The sequence below is a fragment of the Terrapene carolina genome, unplaced genomic scaffold, assembly GCF_002925995.2.
Source record: "Terrapene carolina triunguis isolate 2854851 unplaced genomic scaffold, T_m_triunguis-2.0 Scaffold210, whole genome shotgun sequence".
NCBI lineage: Eukaryota > Metazoa > Chordata > Testudines > Emydidae > Terrapene > Terrapene triunguis.
The window spans coordinates 11,851,769-11,868,481 of record NW_020664561.1 but is presented as its reverse complement, the minus strand read 5'-3'; the positions used below and the strand labels follow the sequence as shown (position 1 = coordinate 11,868,481).

The 16,713-nt window shown below is 44.0% G+C and overlaps 1 protein-coding gene across 4 annotated transcripts in view; it reads right to left on the bottom strand.

The window, feature by feature from the left end:
• Nucleotides 1-5,149, bottom strand: part of LOC112105862 (sterol O-acyltransferase 1) — a 56,605-nt gene extending 51,456 nt beyond the window's left edge. Inside the window, exons 1-2 of one of the 4 annotated variants that reach the window (XM_026655377.1) lie at nucleotides 5,050-5,149; nucleotides 658-790 (exon numbers count right to left, since the gene is read on the bottom strand). In XM_026655377.1, the coding sequence (XP_026511162.1) occupies nucleotides 658-784 (127 nt within the window). In that variant the 5' untranslated portion in view covers nucleotides 785-790; nucleotides 5,050-5,149. Of the gene's footprint in view, nucleotides 1-657; nucleotides 791-1,833; nucleotides 2,448-4,610; nucleotides 4,818-4,855; nucleotides 5,023-5,049 lie in introns of those variants that run through there. The other 3 variants (XM_026655378.1, XM_024198847.2, XM_024198848.2) reach the window with 3 other exon arrangements.
• Between the last annotated feature and the right edge of the window lie 11,564 nt (nucleotides 5,150-16,713).

The window sequence follows — 16,713 nt, the reverse complement described above, 5'->3', positions numbered from 1 at the left end:
CCCCCCGCCCCAACTCCGCCCCCTACTCCCCCCATTGGCTCCCTCCCCGAATCCCCGCCTCTTCCCCAGGCTCACCATTCCTCATCGGCAGCCCAGGCCCGTTCATTCCCCTGCGGGACCCGAGCGGGATGGGGGGCTGGGGTCTGCTGCCCCCACTCCGGGGCCGCCGCGGGATAGCACCAGCTGGGCAGCAGCCCAGACGCGACTGGCCAGGGGCTGGGCGCAGCGTGCGCGCTGCTGGGTCCCCGCAACAGGCCCGGGCGGTTCAGGCCCGGGCGCCAGAGCCACAGCTGCCGAGCTTGGCCATCGGCCGCTTCCTCCCCCCGCGGCAGTGGGAGCTGCAGCAGCGGCTGCTCCCGAGTCCCGCTGCCCAGGGGGAGAGAACAGCCGCTGCCTGGCCCCGCGGGCCGCCCCCCTACTCTCCCTACCGCCCGACTGAGTCCTGCCTGCTCGGGGTCAGGCTAGACTCTCACTCACCCTGGCCCCACGCTTCCCCTGCATCTCCCGGGCCTCCCTCCAGCGCTTGTGGAGGAAGGGTGGTTTTTTTTTTTTTTGCCCCGCCCCGCGTCCCGATATTTGACTTGGGTGATCTGGTCACCCTAGGCTAGAGTGGGTTGAAGGTACAGATAGCCCTGAACCACTACTGAAATAACTCACCATTGCTTGAGTTTTGGAATGGCTTCTCTGCCTCAGATCTCTTCTGCATTTCATTCTTCTCAGGGGTCCCGTGTCCCGTAGAACTCGGCTGGCGGTGTCTTATGGAAGTATAATCTTCACCTACCATTGTAGTCTACCATAGAAGAGAGAAAAGAATTAGTTAGCAAAAGGCCTCAGACACGATGCATTTATTCAGCTATTACATATGCTAGATTTTTCCTGCCTTTGACTGCTCACTGGAGGTGGGGAGAAAAAAAAGAAAAAGCGGTTAAATGGGACTGGCAGTCTAACAAAGCTAACCCCCTCTCCCATCCCAACTATCTACATAGTAAAATCTGTACTAAGAACCATACCTTCTCCTCCCTTCTCTCCACACTGGACGGTAAGTGGGACAGAAAAAGTTAATTCCCCCACATTCCCAAACCACCTCCAATACACAAACCCTTCATTTTAAACAACTAGGAATCCTCAGGGCTCCCAACACAGTGTTGGGAGCATCACTTCACAAGTGAAGCCTTTAAAATGCTTCACTATGCAACTGATTTTTGCTGGTAATTTATATAGCAAAACCTGTCTCTCAACACTGGTTTGGGGGTTTTGAGATTCCTCCCCTCCCTGCTTTTTCAAATTTTGCTTTGGCATCACGGAAGAGAATACCAAGCCTGAGAATACCAGACAATCCCCTTCCTGTAAAAAAAGCCCAAGTCCTCAGTAAACCTAGTGCCTTATTTAGACAAATGAATGATTGTGCTGCAAACCACAGTGAAACAGGAAGAGAGAGAACCGTGTTTGTTTAAACCACGCCAAACCCAACAGCAGGGGCCATTGCTGAAGGCTGAATTATTACTAACACAGATTCCTGCACCACCACCTCCAGATTCAAAATGTAGACCTGTTTTTTAAAGGGAGGGAGAGGTGTTATTTACGATAGTCACCAAAAGAAAAATGGCATCTTGCCCTACTCTTGACTAACAAAATGGAAATCTATGAAGCTCCCTAAAGTTGCCCCTGCCCCAGACTGGGCTTCCAAAATACCAACCACACACACTTTTCTTTCATAAGACTCACTCCTTACATTTATCTAAGTGCTTCTCATCCAGAAGCATCTAAAATATCTCTGTAGTCCATCAGAATATACTCTGTGTGCATATTTATAAACACACGTACTATACTCACTATTGAAAGGCAATATCCATTTAAGAAAATGTCCCAACACTACAACCAGGGTTGACACTCCTGCAAGAAGAAACAGGATCTCTCTCAATCACATATGGTCAGGCCTTCAGCTTCACTTCTCATTAAAGATACAGCAGCACCGGTTACTGTTCTTGATTCTGTAAACTTTATATCTAGCAGCAGTTTCCATTCCTCCCCACACCACTTTGGGCACTGCTTCTGTATAGACAAAGTGAAGAATGCCATCTACTGAACCACCAGCATCACTTCCTGAAGCACCTACATGTTCCTTGGAAGCCCCTCGGCAATTACTACTAACCAGGCCCAGTCCTGTTTATCTTATGAGATGACACCCCAGACTGCAAGCTATAATATAATCAAGGACTATAAAAAATGAGAGAAAACCTTCCGAGTTAACCACACACAATAGCAGGTAGTTTGTGTGAACAATCATTTATATGACAGGTATTATTACTTTAATACAGATTTACATAACCCAGGAAATGACCTTAGAGGAAGAGTTACTATATTTTCACACCAAGTGCCAGATGTAATGCACTGGATCAGACAACCGGTTGAAAAGGACATAGTCCACAGAGGCAGGCTTTGTACACCACTGTTGCTGCTATCACCCCACAGCAAAACCAGTTTGTTTTTACTTCACATATTCCCCAATGTATTGAAGGCATTACCCCCTGAAAAATCAAAGTTCTAGGGGGGGACTGAGAGGTCCGGTGTTAACCCAACACATTGTCACATGGAATATCCGAGGTGGGCCCAAAGCTCAATACCTTTCTCAGTAGCACTTTCAACCCCTGTAGAGGCTGTAAGGACTGCACATTCTTCTCTGGTAAACCCACCCCCAGATCCCTTTCCAAAGGGCCTTTGGGATAGTGAGGGGAAGGGGAATAGAAGTTAAAGAGGAAGGTGGGGGTCACCAAAAGTAAATTTAAGAATATAACTAGAGTAAAATAGTATTGTGGGTACAGTATGTTTAACTGCCATACACTAGACTTGTTTTAAAGACAAATATAGCTCTTGCATGAGATAGATTTGATTATATGAATGACATTTATCATGCAAGATTAAATAAGTTTTTTGCACATGGATAATGGGATTATATTTGTGGGGAATGTCTTAATCTGCACCCTCAGTATTAGAAGGTACAATATTTGGCAACTGTCAATGTGTCAGTCTAACAAAAAAAGAAAACATTATCTCTCTTCTCTAATCTCCTTTAGAGCTGAGCCAATCACAAGACAAGGCTAAGATAAATCAGAGGTTTTCAGATGCACTGCAGCAGACAGGGCTAACTGCTTTCTGAGTGTCACCTTGACACACATGAAAGTCTGAAAGAATACAAAGAACAACCTACAATACGGACACAAGAATCACCTCACCTTTTCTGGTAGGGAGGATTTAATGTGACACCTACCTCACGTAATGGCAAGTGACTTTCTGCACCCATAACTATTAATCCAGATCTTGAAATTAAAAACCAATATAACTAAGGAGCAGCAGCAGCAGGCGGATAAACCCCATCACACTTGTATTTTTTGTTATTTTCCCTCCCCTTCTTTGCCAAGAACTCCCATGTTTCCTTTTTATGCCTCTGTCCAGTTTAACTCTCTCAGGCAGGTAAGCAAATGTTCTTCAGTCCCCTGGCTCCTTGAATGCTATGCAGTGAATCTCTTCTGGCTTCCTTCCTCCCACAAGCTCAGCATATCACTGGTTCCACAAGCTGAACTTCCTCTTACATCCCCTTCTGTTCACCTTTACTCTCAGTAAGGAACAGTGTATGTTTCCGATACCCACCCTATGCTCCTTCTGGGCTTCAGAACCATGAACAGATCCCCTCAGCAGATTTCTTTAAAGAGGCTCATTTGAAATGGACTATCAGTTACCAGGTACTATACCTCATTCACAATCACTGAGATTTATTTTCTCCACCTTCCTTTTTAATTATTGCCAATAATCATGACTTCACCTCACATTAGCACAGAAACAATATATTTTAATACATCCATGTTTACACAATCACCTGTAAAAAGGTTGTGACATGGCTTCAAACTAAACTGCAGCCTACAATTAACAATCTCACTGTCCAAAGACAGTGTTTTTGTTTTCCATATCAATAGTTTTATAAAAAACAGATGTGGATTCTGCTCCCTCAGACTGAAAGTGCCCTTCATACAACATAGGGCCTAAAATAAAGTTAGTCCATAAGCAAAACAAGCCTATTATGGTCAGCAAATAAAATGCTGTTTATTGTTTCGCTGGCACTCGGTACACTTGTATTGTAACAAGTGGACTTCCCTCTCTGCTACAGTACAGACAAGGTGAGTGAGAAATAACATTACTTATTACAAAACATTTTTTAAGAACAAATTTGATGCCTGAACTGGACTCTCTCCTCCAGATTGCATGCAGGCCAAAGGAGCATTACAGAATCATAGAACTGTAGGGCTGGAAGGGACCTCATGAGATCAAGTCCAGCCTCCTCCCCAAGGCAGGACCAAGTAAACCTAGATCTTCCATAACCAGTGTTTTTCCAGCCTGTTCTTAAAAACCTCCAATGAGAGGATTCCCCAGCCTCCCTTGGAAGCCTATTCCAGTGCTTAACTATCCTTATAATTGGAAAGTTTTCTTAACATCTAAGCTACCACTCCATTGCTCCAGATTAAGCCCATTACTTCTCACCCTACCTTCAGCAGACATAGAGAACTGATCACTGTCCTCTTTAAAGCAGCCCTTAATTTAAAAAAAAAAACTGTTACCAGGGTCCCAAGTCTAAACATCTCCAGTCTTTTAACCTTTCCACACAGATCAGGGCAGCTGAACTTCTGTCATCTGTGCTGGTCTCCTCTAGACAGCCAGGTGGCCTCCCCGCCAAACCCTAGCCAGACCTGGGGCTCCGAGGATCGTCCCCCTCCCAGCCTGGCGGTCCCCACAGCAAGGCTGCCACATCAGCTAGGGACCGCGACCCCCAGCAGCAGCCAACAATTAAAGCCTCTGAACTAACAAGCTCGCGGCGCCGTGACAGAGATCAATGCACAGCGCGGGGCGGTCCGCACGCAGCCCCTGCAGGGCAGCCACCCCGAGCCCGGCCCGTGCGGCGGAGAGCCCCGGCGAGGACAGCGCCCGCAGCAGCCCGGCAGCGGGAAAACCAGCGCGCGGACCCCACGAGCTCCCGGCCCAGGTGGCGAGGTACGTCACCTTGTCCTCAGGGAGTGTGTCCGCGCGACTCCCCTACGCCTCAGCTCCACCTCCGGTTGGGTGAACGAGAGCGAGAATGGAACACTCCAGCCTTCCCCACTCCTCCATTACGTCACCGCGCAAAGGAAAGGAGTGGGGAGCGTCGCCGCTCATTGGCTGCCTGCCCTAGAACCAGGCCCCGCCCCCTTGCTACCGGCCAGAGGAGCTGGGGCAAAGGAGCAGCGTGCCTGTTGGGGGCGGGGCAGAGGGGAGGAACTGGAGCAGAGGGGGCGGGGGGAAGGCGGGCAGGGAGCACGTGAGAGGCACGTGTGCGCGCGCTCTGACTGGGTCCCCCTCCAGCTCCAGCCCTTGTCCTCGCAGTTCCGCCCTCTGTCGCCTCCCCCAGCCTGGGCCCCACCCGACGCCAGCATGTCCTGCGGCGGCTCTCAGCGTGGGCTGTGCGAGACTGGACTGCGACCCTCCCGCCAGCGGGCAGCAGGAGGAGCTGCTCGCCCCTCTGTAGCCAGAACCAGGGTCTCTCAGTGCGGCACTGGAAGGTGCTCAGATGCTGTGCTGGGCAGTGGAAGAACCTCTAGACATACTGGAGCCTAGCCTTGGTGAAGCTGCATTTTCAGGAGAGGGAACTGCAGAAAATAAGAACGGCCATATTGGGTCAGACCAGAGGTCCATCAAGCCCAGTATCCTGTCCTCTGACAGTGGCCAATGGTAGGTGCCCTAAAGGGGATGAACAGACAGGTTATCATCAAGTGATCCATGCCCTGTCACCCAATCCCAGCTTCTGGCAAACAGAGGGCAAGGAATACCATCCCTGCCCATCCTGGCTAATAGCCATTGATGGACCTATCTTCCATGAATCTATGTAGTTCCCTTTTGAACCTGGTTATAGTATTGGCCTTCACAACACCCTCTGGCAAGGAGTTCCAGAGGTTGACAGTGTGTTGCGTGAAAAAATACTTTCTTGTGTTTGTTTTAAACCTGCTACCTATTAATTTCATTTGGTGGCCCCTTGTTCTTGTATTATGAGAAGGAGTAAATAACACTTCCTTATTTACTTTCTCTATACCACTCATGATTTTATAGACCTCTATCATATCCCCCCTTAGTTGCCTCTTTTCCAGTCCCAGTCTTATTAATCTCTCCTCATATGGAAGCCATTCTATACCCCTAATAATTTTTGTTGTCCTTTTCTGAACCTTTTCCAATTCCAATATATCTTTTTTTGAGATGGGGCGACCACATCTGCACGCAGTATTCAAGATGTGGGCATACCATGGATTTATATAGAGGCAATATGATATTTTCTGTCTTATTATCTATCTCTTTCTTGATGATTCCCAAAATTCTGTTTGCTTTTTTGACTGCTTGACTGCTGCTGCACATTGAGTGGATGATTTCAGAGAACTATCCACAATGACTCCAAGATCTCTTTCTTTAGTGGTAATAGCTAATTTAGACCCCATCACTGAATATGTATAGTTAGGATTATGTTTTCCAATGTGCGTTACTTTGCATTTATCAACATTAAATTTCATCTGCCATTTTGTTTCCCAGTCACCTTGTTTTGTGAGATCCTTTTGTAGCTCTTTGCAGTCTGCGTGGGACTTAACTATCTTGAGTAGTTTTGTATCATCTGCAAATTTTGCCACCTCACTGTTTACCCCTTTTTCCAGATCATTTATGAATATGTTAAATAGGACTGGGCCCAGTACAGATCCCTGGGGGACACCACTATTTACCCCTCTCCATTCTGAAAACTGACCATTTATTCCTATCCATTGTTTCCTATCTTTTAACCAGTTACCAATCCATGAGAGAATCTTCCCTCTTATCCCATGACTGCTTATTTTGCTTAAGACCCTTTGGTGAGGGACCTTGTCAAAAGCTTTCTGAACATCTAAATACACTATATCCACTGGATCTCCTTTGCCCGCATGCTTGTTGACCCCCTCAAAGAATTCTAGTAGATTGGTGAGGCATGATTTCCCTTTACAAAAACCATGTTGACTATTTCCCAACAAATTATGTTCATCTATGTGTCTGACAATTTTGTTCTTTACGATCATTTCAACCACTTTGCCCGGTACTGAAGTGAGGCTTACTGGCCTGTAGTTGCCAGGGTCACCTCTGGAGCCCTTTTTAAAAATTGGTGTCACATTAGCTACCCTCCAGTCATTTGGTACAGAAGCTGATTTAAATGATAGGTTACAGATGACAGTTAGGAGTCCTGTAATTTCACATTTGAGTTCCTTCAGAACTCTTGGGTGAATACCATCAGGTCCTGGAGACTTATTACTGTTTAGTTTATCCATTTGTTCCAAAACCTCCTCTAATGACACCTCAATTTGGGACAGTTCCTCAGATCTGTCACACAAAAAGAAAGGCTCAGGTTTGGGAATCTCCCTCACATCCTCAACAATGAAGACCGATGCAAAGAATTCATTTAGTTTCACTGCAATGGCCTTATCGTCTTTGAATGCTCCTTTAACATCTCGATTGTCCAATGGCCCCACTTCAGTCTAGCAGAGAAAGATAGAGCATGAGCCAACGGTTGGAAGTTGCAGCTAGACAAATTCAGACTGGATATAAGGCATACCTTTTCAATGGTGAGAGTAATTAACGATTAACAATATACTAAGGGTCATGGTGTTTTTCTAAAAGCTTTTTCTAAAAGCTATCCTCTAGGAATTATTTTGGGAAAGTTCTATGTCTGTGCTATACAGGCAGTGAGACCAGGTGATCACCGGATCCCTTCTGGCTTTATAATCTCAGAACTAGGTACATCAATTCACATGCAAAATTCTCATTGAATTCAATAGGTGTCCTTGCCCTGTGGCTTGTGGTGCGGGCTGCAGCAGGGGCCGTACAACCCCTCTCACAGCTTCCTAGGGCCCCCTCTCACAGCTTCCTAGGGTCCCCTCTCATGGCTCTGTGCACCTGTGTCTGTCATTGTCGTCCTCTCTCCTCCCCCCGCCCCGCTCGCCCAATGTGTCCTGATATTTCACTCTTGCAATCTGGTCACCCTAGCTATACATTTAAGTTGAGCCTCTATTATAGTGTCTTAAAAAAGTTTCCACACAGCTTGCAGGGATTTTACTTTTGGTACTGTACCTTTTAATTTCTGTTTCACTAACCTCATTTTTGTGTAGTTCTCCTTTCTGAAATTAAATGCTACAGTGTTGTGCCGCTGTGGAGTTTTCCCCGCCACAGGGATTTTAAATTTAATTATATTATGGTCACTATTACCAAGCGGTCCAGCTATATTCACCTCTTGGACCTGATCCCTGTGCTCCACTTAGGACTAAATCAAGAATTGCCTCTCCTCTTGTGGGTTCCAGGACTAGCTGCTCCAAGAAGCAATCATTTAAGGTGTCAAGAAACTATCTCAGCATCCCTTTCTGAGGTGATATGTACCCAGTAAATATGGGGATAGTTGAAATCTCCCATTATTATTATTGAGTTTTTTATTTTAATAGGCTCTCTAGTCTCCCTGAGCATTTCAGAGTCACTAACATCATCCTGGTCAGGTGATCTGTAATATAACCCTACTGCTATATTCTTGTTTTTCAGGCATGGAATTACTATCCATAGAGATTCTATAGTACAATTTAGTTCATTTAAGATTTTTACTTTATTTGATTCTATGCTTTCTTTCACATATAGTGCCACTCCCCCACCAGCACGACCTGTTCTGTCCTTCCGATATATTTTGTACCCTGGTATTACTCTATCCCATTGATTATCCTAATTCCACCAGGTTTCTGTGATGACTGTTATATCAATATCCTCATTTAATACTAGACATTCTAGTTCACCCATCTTACTATTTAGACTTCTAGCATTGGTATATAAGCATTTTAAAAACTTGTCATTTTTTTTGGCTGTCCCCTATTGCATACGTAATTGAATGGGACTTTTTTTCATTTGACTGTTTCTCATCAGACCCTCCCTGTATTTTATCATTTTCCATCCTCTCCTCCTTATTAGGACATAGGGAATCTCCATTTATAGATCCTCCCCTAAGGGATGTCCAAACCACATGCTCCTCCGCACCTGTTGGCTTTCCCCCAGCCCTTAGTTTAAAAACTGTTCTACGACGTGGCACATTAAACACCAACATTTTGCCAAAAACCCTCTCCCCCACCCCCCATGGCTGAACATAAAGATGGTGGCCTGCACGTACTGAGGGTGTACAATACTGCGATAGGCTATGGTGATGTATGCATTACCAACCATTCTGGATAGATTAGATGGCACCTCGCAAACTGAGTGCTCAAATGGCACCTACATCATAATCCCCCCCATCTCACACCCACACTCTCTCTCGCTCTCTCTCTCTCTCTCTCTCTCTCTCTCCTCATAATCTGGTCCCAGGAAAGCACCACTCCTTTTAGCACAGCTTAAAAAACCAAGGTTGGCAGGAGTCCCATGCCCAGGGGAGCCTGCCTGCAGTTTACATTGTCCTTCTAAAGGAAAATGATTGCGTAGCAAGTACCTCACCCGGTGCTTGGGTTTAATACAAAGGCTTTCCACAGGTATATCCATTTCAAGCAGATTTACAAAACCTCAGCTAGGCATTTCAAAAGGAGGCAGAGTTCCTGTCAACTTCTCAGACTTTCCACCTTTAGAGACAGCCTTTCATACCAACTACTTACTATGTTGTAGGTGTTCTGCTACCGTGTATTTCATCAAGAAAATATTTCTAATTAATTAGCAAGAATGTTCATAATTAACTGACCAGTAATGTAGATTAAATGAGAAATGGTCCTGGAGAAGTCCAATTCCAATCGTTGTCCAGAATTCTAACACTTGGTGGATTCGAATCTGTGATCTTGGTTCATACATGCATATCTGTTTAAAACAGACTGATGCAAACAATATGAAATAATTTGATTCACTGGAAAATTCCAGCCACAAATGATCTTTAGTAACCTTTACTTGTCTGTATGTCAGTGGTTATACTTTCACGGTGAAAAGGGGGAAGGGAAGGAATGTCCATACAAGGAGCACTAATCTCTCTCTTTCATCCATAAAGTGTTACTTATCTCCTTCCTATTTCAAGTATGCTGGTTTCAAGTTCACAGTCTAAGTTAACCAAGCAGTCACGTGTTCTTCACTTGTGCTTTATCAATGCAGTCATGAGAAACACTTTTAAAAAGCTGTACAACTCCACTGAGCTGGATTGTTCAAATTTTGCTTAAGTAGCCTTTGGGACTCTGAGTACAGCCCTGAGTGAAAAGAACTTATACTGATTCAGGTTACAATATATAAAGGGTTACAATGTTAACCCTCTACCCATCTTTGCCCTATCTACATTAGGGAAATTTTGTAATTTCCACCATTGTTAGCGCCCACTCAGTCCCACAGATGTTAGCAACCAGGTTTCTGTCGCAACAGATTTTAACACCTTCCCACTAGTTAGACATACTGAGGCTTCCACTGTTGCTAACACTGGTGGAGATTAACCAGTGGGAAAATTTCTCTATGATCAACAAAGTGTCTACATGAAATTAAGTATCAGAGGGATAGCCATGTTAGTCTGGATCTGTAAAAAGCAACAGAGAGTCCTGTGGCACTTTTAAGACTAACAGATGTATTGGAGCATAAGCTTTCGTGGGTGAATACCCACTTCGTCAGACGCATATAATGGAAATTTCCAGAGGCAGGTATAAATATGCAGGCAAGAATCAGTCTGGAGATAACGAGGTTAGTTCAATCAGGGAGGGTGTGGTCCTCTGCTAGCAGTTGAGGTGTGAACATCAAGGGAGGAGAAACTGCTTTTGTAGTTGGCTAGCCATTCACTAGCCTTCACTGTCGGCTAGTCTTCACTCTCCTCCCTTGGTGTTCACACCTCAACTGCTAGCAGAGGACCTCACCCTCCCTGATTGAACTAACCTCGTTATCTCCAGGCTGATTCTTGAAGGATTGGATCTTCTCAGACTCCTGAAATTTAAGCTAGTGAGTGATAGTTCCCTCTTCCCCACTGGTGGGAGAACTTTAAGGTTCCACAAGGACTCCTCGTTGTTTTTTTAAAAACCAAGTGCATCCAAGCAGCACTCTGTGCCAATGCTTCAGTACATTCCTAGCAGATGGCAATAGAAGCAAATGAATGTTCTCTAGTAGGGTTGCTTACCAGTCCTCCTTTCAATCCCTTTTACATTTTTCCTTCATCAGTACATCAAACGAAGTAGAAAATGAGAAAATTCCCCCTCTTACCTACCTTCCCCATCTTTTTTAAAGAGAAGTGGGTGTGACGTTGCACTCCATATATTTTATGAAAATATGTTTATAAGTGTGAATATGATGTAACTGGAATATGCTTCATGCAAAAGGTCTCTTGTCAGGTATCATTACAAAGTTTATAATCTACTGAGTGTGTTCATCCTATTTGTATGAATGTATCATTCTTGTATCTAAAACTAGAAATATGAAGTATTACTCTGAGGTCCTACTGTAATTATGCAAAGTGTCGGCCATTAATGGTGGCTTAGGATCTTGATGGCTCCCATTAACTAGAACATTTGGTTGTAAATGACACTGTTTACTTGTAAGCCTTCCTGTGTTTCTGTGAGTCAGGCTGGAAGTAATGGAGGCTTGGGGGTCTCACAGGGCATGTGACCATGTCACCTGGTCCTGGAACCCATCTTAAACCTGGTGCTTTTCCATTTAGAATGAGCGGTGGGGACCTAGAGAGACAAAAGATTCCTGCCTTGTGCCAAAGCTATAAATGGGGTGGAACAGAATAAAGTGGGCTGCAGTCATGAGAAAACCCCTAGTTACCACCTGAGCTGGAATTAACAAGAACTGTACCAGGGGAAAGGATTGGGCCCAGAGTAGGAAGGAGTCTAGTCTGTGAAAGAAGCTTATTGGAACATCTCTGAGGATGAGATATTATCTGTAATCAGTTTCTTAATGTATGAGGCTTAGACTTGCGTGTTTTGTTTTATTTTGCTTGGTAACTTACTTTGTTCTGTCTGTTATTTCTTGAAACCACTTAAATCCTACTTTTATACTTAATAAAATCACTTTTGTTTATTAACAAACCCAGAGTAAGTGATTAATACCTGGGGGAGCAAACAGCTGTGCATATCTCTCTATCAGTGTTATAGAGGGCGGACAATTTATAAGTTTACCCTGTATAAGCTTTATACAGAGTAAAACGGATTTATTTGGGGTTTGGATCTCATTGGGAACTGAGTGTCTGGGTGCTGGAGATAAGTGACTTGCTGAGCAGTTTTTTGTTAAAATCTGCAGCTTTGGGGGCATGGACCAGACCAAGGTCTGTGTTACAGCAGACTAGCATGTCTGTCTCAACAAGGCAGGGTTCTGGAGTCCTAAGCTGGCAGTGGAAAACGGGCTCATAGGTAATTTCAGCACAACAGGTGACAGTCCCAAGGGGGTCTCTGTGACCGAACTCATCACAGTGGGAATGCCATGCCCTCCTCTACATGAGCTGTTTCCACAATTTATGCACTTTTCTCCATTGATCCAAGTTGTTACATTGCTTCATCAATTGCCTAATTTCCTGTTTCTCACAGGATATTTTGCAATCTTGACTCATTAATTCTACTGAGAGCATTGCCTCACTTATTTCCTAATTGCTATAGTTTCTCAGTGATCCTGTCTGTAACACTACATCATCGTTACCATTATTTCACATAGGACAATGTTACTTTACACTTGTTACCTGTTTTGATGTTGCATTTGTAACAAACAAACAAACAAATGTAAAGACTTTTTAAAAGGGCACTAAGATTAGCCATGTAATGGAAAGCTGGTTACAACCCTAGCTGCCATCTTTATTATACATTATACAAAGAGGCTGCCATCTTTGTATAATGAGGAAAATGGTTTGAATGGAAAGCTGAAGCTAAACCTCAATGAAGGCAATTGCTGGCTTATGTGCTAATAAGCGATGGTCACATAAATACCACCCTATACCGGAAACCTACTGACCGCTACACTTACCTACATGCCTCTAGCTTCCATCCAGGACACACCACACGATCCATTGTCTACAGTCAAGCTCTAAGATATAACCGCATTTGCTCCAATCCCTCAGATAGAGACAAGCACCTACAAGATCTCTATCAAGCATTCTTAAAACTACAATACCCACCTGCTGAAGTGAAAAAACAGATTGACAGAGCCAGACGAGTACCCAGAAGTCACCTCCTACAAGACAGGGCCAACAAATAAAATAACAGAACACCATTAGCTGTCACCTTCAGCCCCCAACTAAAACCTCTCCAAAGCATCATCAGAGATCTACAACCTATCCTGAAAGATGATCCTTTACTCTCACAGATCTTGGGAGACAGACCTGTCCTCGCTTACAGACAACCCCCCAACCTAAAGCAAATACTCACCAGCAACCACACATCACTGAACAAAAACACTGACCCAGGAACCTATCCTTGTAACAAAGCCCAATGCCAACTCTGTCCACATATCTATTCAAGTGACATCATCATAGGGCCTAATCACATCAGCCATACCATCAGGGGCTCGTTCACCTGCACATCTACCAATGTGATATATGCCATCATGTGCCGTTGCTGCCCCTCTGCCATGTACATTGGCCAAACCGGACAGTCTCTACGCAAAAGAATTAATGGACACAAATCTGACATCAGGAATCATAATACTCAAAAACCAGTGGGAGAACACTTTAACCTGTCTGGCCATTCTATGACAGACCTGCGGGTGGCTATCTTAAAACAGGAAAAACTTCAAAAACAGACTCCAACGAGAGACTGCTGAGCTGGAATTGATATGCAAACTAGACACAATCAACACAGGATTAAATAAAGACTGGGAATGGCTGAGCCATTACAAACATTGAATCTATCTCCCCTTGTAAGTATTTTCACACTTGCTTCTTATCAAACTGTCTGTACTGAGCTATCTTGATTATCACTTCAAAAGTTTTTTTTCTCTTACTTAATTGGCCTCTCAGAGTTGGTAAGACAACTCCCACCTGTTCATGCTCTCTGTATGTGTGTGTGTATATATATATATCCTCAATATATGTTTCACTCTATATGCATCCGAAGAAGTGGGTTGTAGCCCACGAAAGCTTATGCTCTAATAAATTTGTTAGTCTCTAAGGTGCCACAAGTACTCCTGTTCTTTTTGCGGATACAGACTAACACGGCTGCTACTCTGAAACCTAGTAGAGAAGTGACAGCACAAGAATGCAAATCATCTCAACCTAACCCCAAGATCCTAAAACTGTACTTTGTAGTGAAGAACTAAGGCTAGTTCCAGCAAGTACCAGATCATTTAGAATTATTGACTTGTCTTCACAAATCTTATTTATTTTTTAACCCTTTGGTTCCAGGTTTCACAGTTCCTCCTATAGTAGTGCCAAGATTCTGCATGTGGGACCAGCATTATCTTTGCTCCTCTGTACTGTAAGGTTAGGTCTAGAGTTCACAAAATAATTGACAACAGATTCAGATCAGGAAATTCTTTTTTAAGAACAGACAGAAGCAGCAGGAGGAATTAAACTCAGGATTCCAAAAATAATCTAAAGTAGCAACTCCACTGGTTTTGCTAGCAGAGGGGACAATTATGCATATACAAGCCCTCAACTGTCCGCAGAGGGCAGCAGTATCCTGAAAACAAACACCACATCACACATTGCATTTGAACTCAATTCACCTCACCAAGAAGAGTGAAGTGCTACTACCTGCCAACTGGCTGCTGGCCTCCACACAAAGCTATTTAACAAAAGCAGGAGTTTTACTGGAAAGAAACCAAAGAATTGAGTTACTGAATATTACCAAATAGGAGACATCTGAGCCAACTGTCACTGCCATGACCCCTCTAGTGAGCCATGAAAAGGAAGCTTGCATTGTTTTCCAATGGGTGAATAATCCCTCCCTTTTCTCTACAATTTTCAGAGTAATAGGATCAACCCTGCCAGTCTGGCTGATGAACTGGACTTTTAAATGAGGAAGACTATTCTTATTATTTTGCCCTATAGTCTACAGACAGCAAGAAGGCCCTCCTGTGAGTCTGACCACACATCAGACTGAAAGCTACTGAATCTAAAATCCAGGCACAGGGCAGAATTGCTGGTTGACTGTGCCAAGTTCAGCTCAGTTTTCTGAAACTATTCTTCAACCCTCTGCATACAACATGCATTCTCTCTCTCAGGGGCAGAAGAAGTTTCTCAAAGCTCCCAACAACATTAAACTATTATCGTCATCCTCTTTGGGAAATCAGCTCAAAGCATTCTAAGATCTATGGTGTAGTGTATTTTACTGCTTACTAAATGGCATTACAGAAATTATCTCCCTCAGATAAAGCTGCTTAGCTTGTTCAATTAGGAATATGCCAAGTCAAGCTGTGTAAAGAATCATTTAAAAGTGGCTCCAGAGATACCAGTTCCAGAACAAGCTGGTCTTCCAGAAGCCCAAGTGAGAAAAAGGACCTATTCATATACAGCTGTGCAACCTGAGTGCAAAAGACTAACACACAAAACACTATAAAAGAAAGTGAGGCCCTGAGTGTCTATATACAGCTATCACTGCATACTCAGTGCTAATTGTGTTGGTACCAGCAGTTATAGTGAGCTCTACTGCTGACAGTGGAATGCATACTGGAATCTTGACTGGGTGCTCCAACAACTTAATTTGTTACTGAGAGAGAGAGGAAATATCCAAGGGAAGGAAATATCTTCATAAAGCCATGGAGAATTGACTCTTCGTTGTAAACATAGGAAGGAAAAAGTGTTCAGTGTTACAAGTCAGTCACTTCCCCTTTCTCATCTCATTTTAATCTCTACACAGATAGACAATGTCTTTGGAAAGTAGTTCCCGGGAGCAGACTTTTATAAATCCATCCCCCACCAGTGCTGTGGCTGTTTCTATGGTGATGCTGCTGCAAAGCCTGTTGTTCTCCTTCCTGTGAGTGCCTTCACCAGATTTACTATGAAGCAAGAGAGTCCTGCATGTGAAACTTTTATTTCATTTCCTCATTAACTTTCCCTCTTCTCTGCGTATAGCCATTTTCTCCCTGTTCCTTCCTATCCCCTCACCCTTACTTTTGAAATACCTGGCCAGAAAAGGGAACCTAGCACCAATCAGGTGTGTATTAAATATGTGGGTGTTCGACTTACACTGTGTGCTCTGCTGAGACCTATCTGATTCAGGCACAGTGGGGACTGCTGTTGACTGGAAAAGCCACGGAAGAGGAGATAGCACCAACTTTACTGTGACATTACACTCCATATTCTTCATAGAAATCATGTTATGATATGAATATGGCATAACTAAGATATGTTTTATGCAAGATGGGTCATTTGAGATATCATTGGAAAAGTTATGATGTACTGAATGTGATTATCCAATGTGTATGCATGTATCATTTCTGTATCTAAAGCTAGGAATACTGACTATGTAACAATTACAATTGTGAATGTCCTTGGGAAACACCCACTAGACAGCAGGCCATCAGCCTTGATGGGCCATTAGGAAGAGAACAATAGAACTTTGAAAATGCTAATCTCCCTCCTTCCTGAGAGGTTTACTGGGGTGCTGCATTGACACAGCAGAGTCAGGTGACCGTGTCACCAGGTATTGGACAATGTCTTAACTTGCTGGTACTTTTCCACTGTAGGGGGATGGAGGTCAAACAAAGGATTTCCGCCTTAGGTAA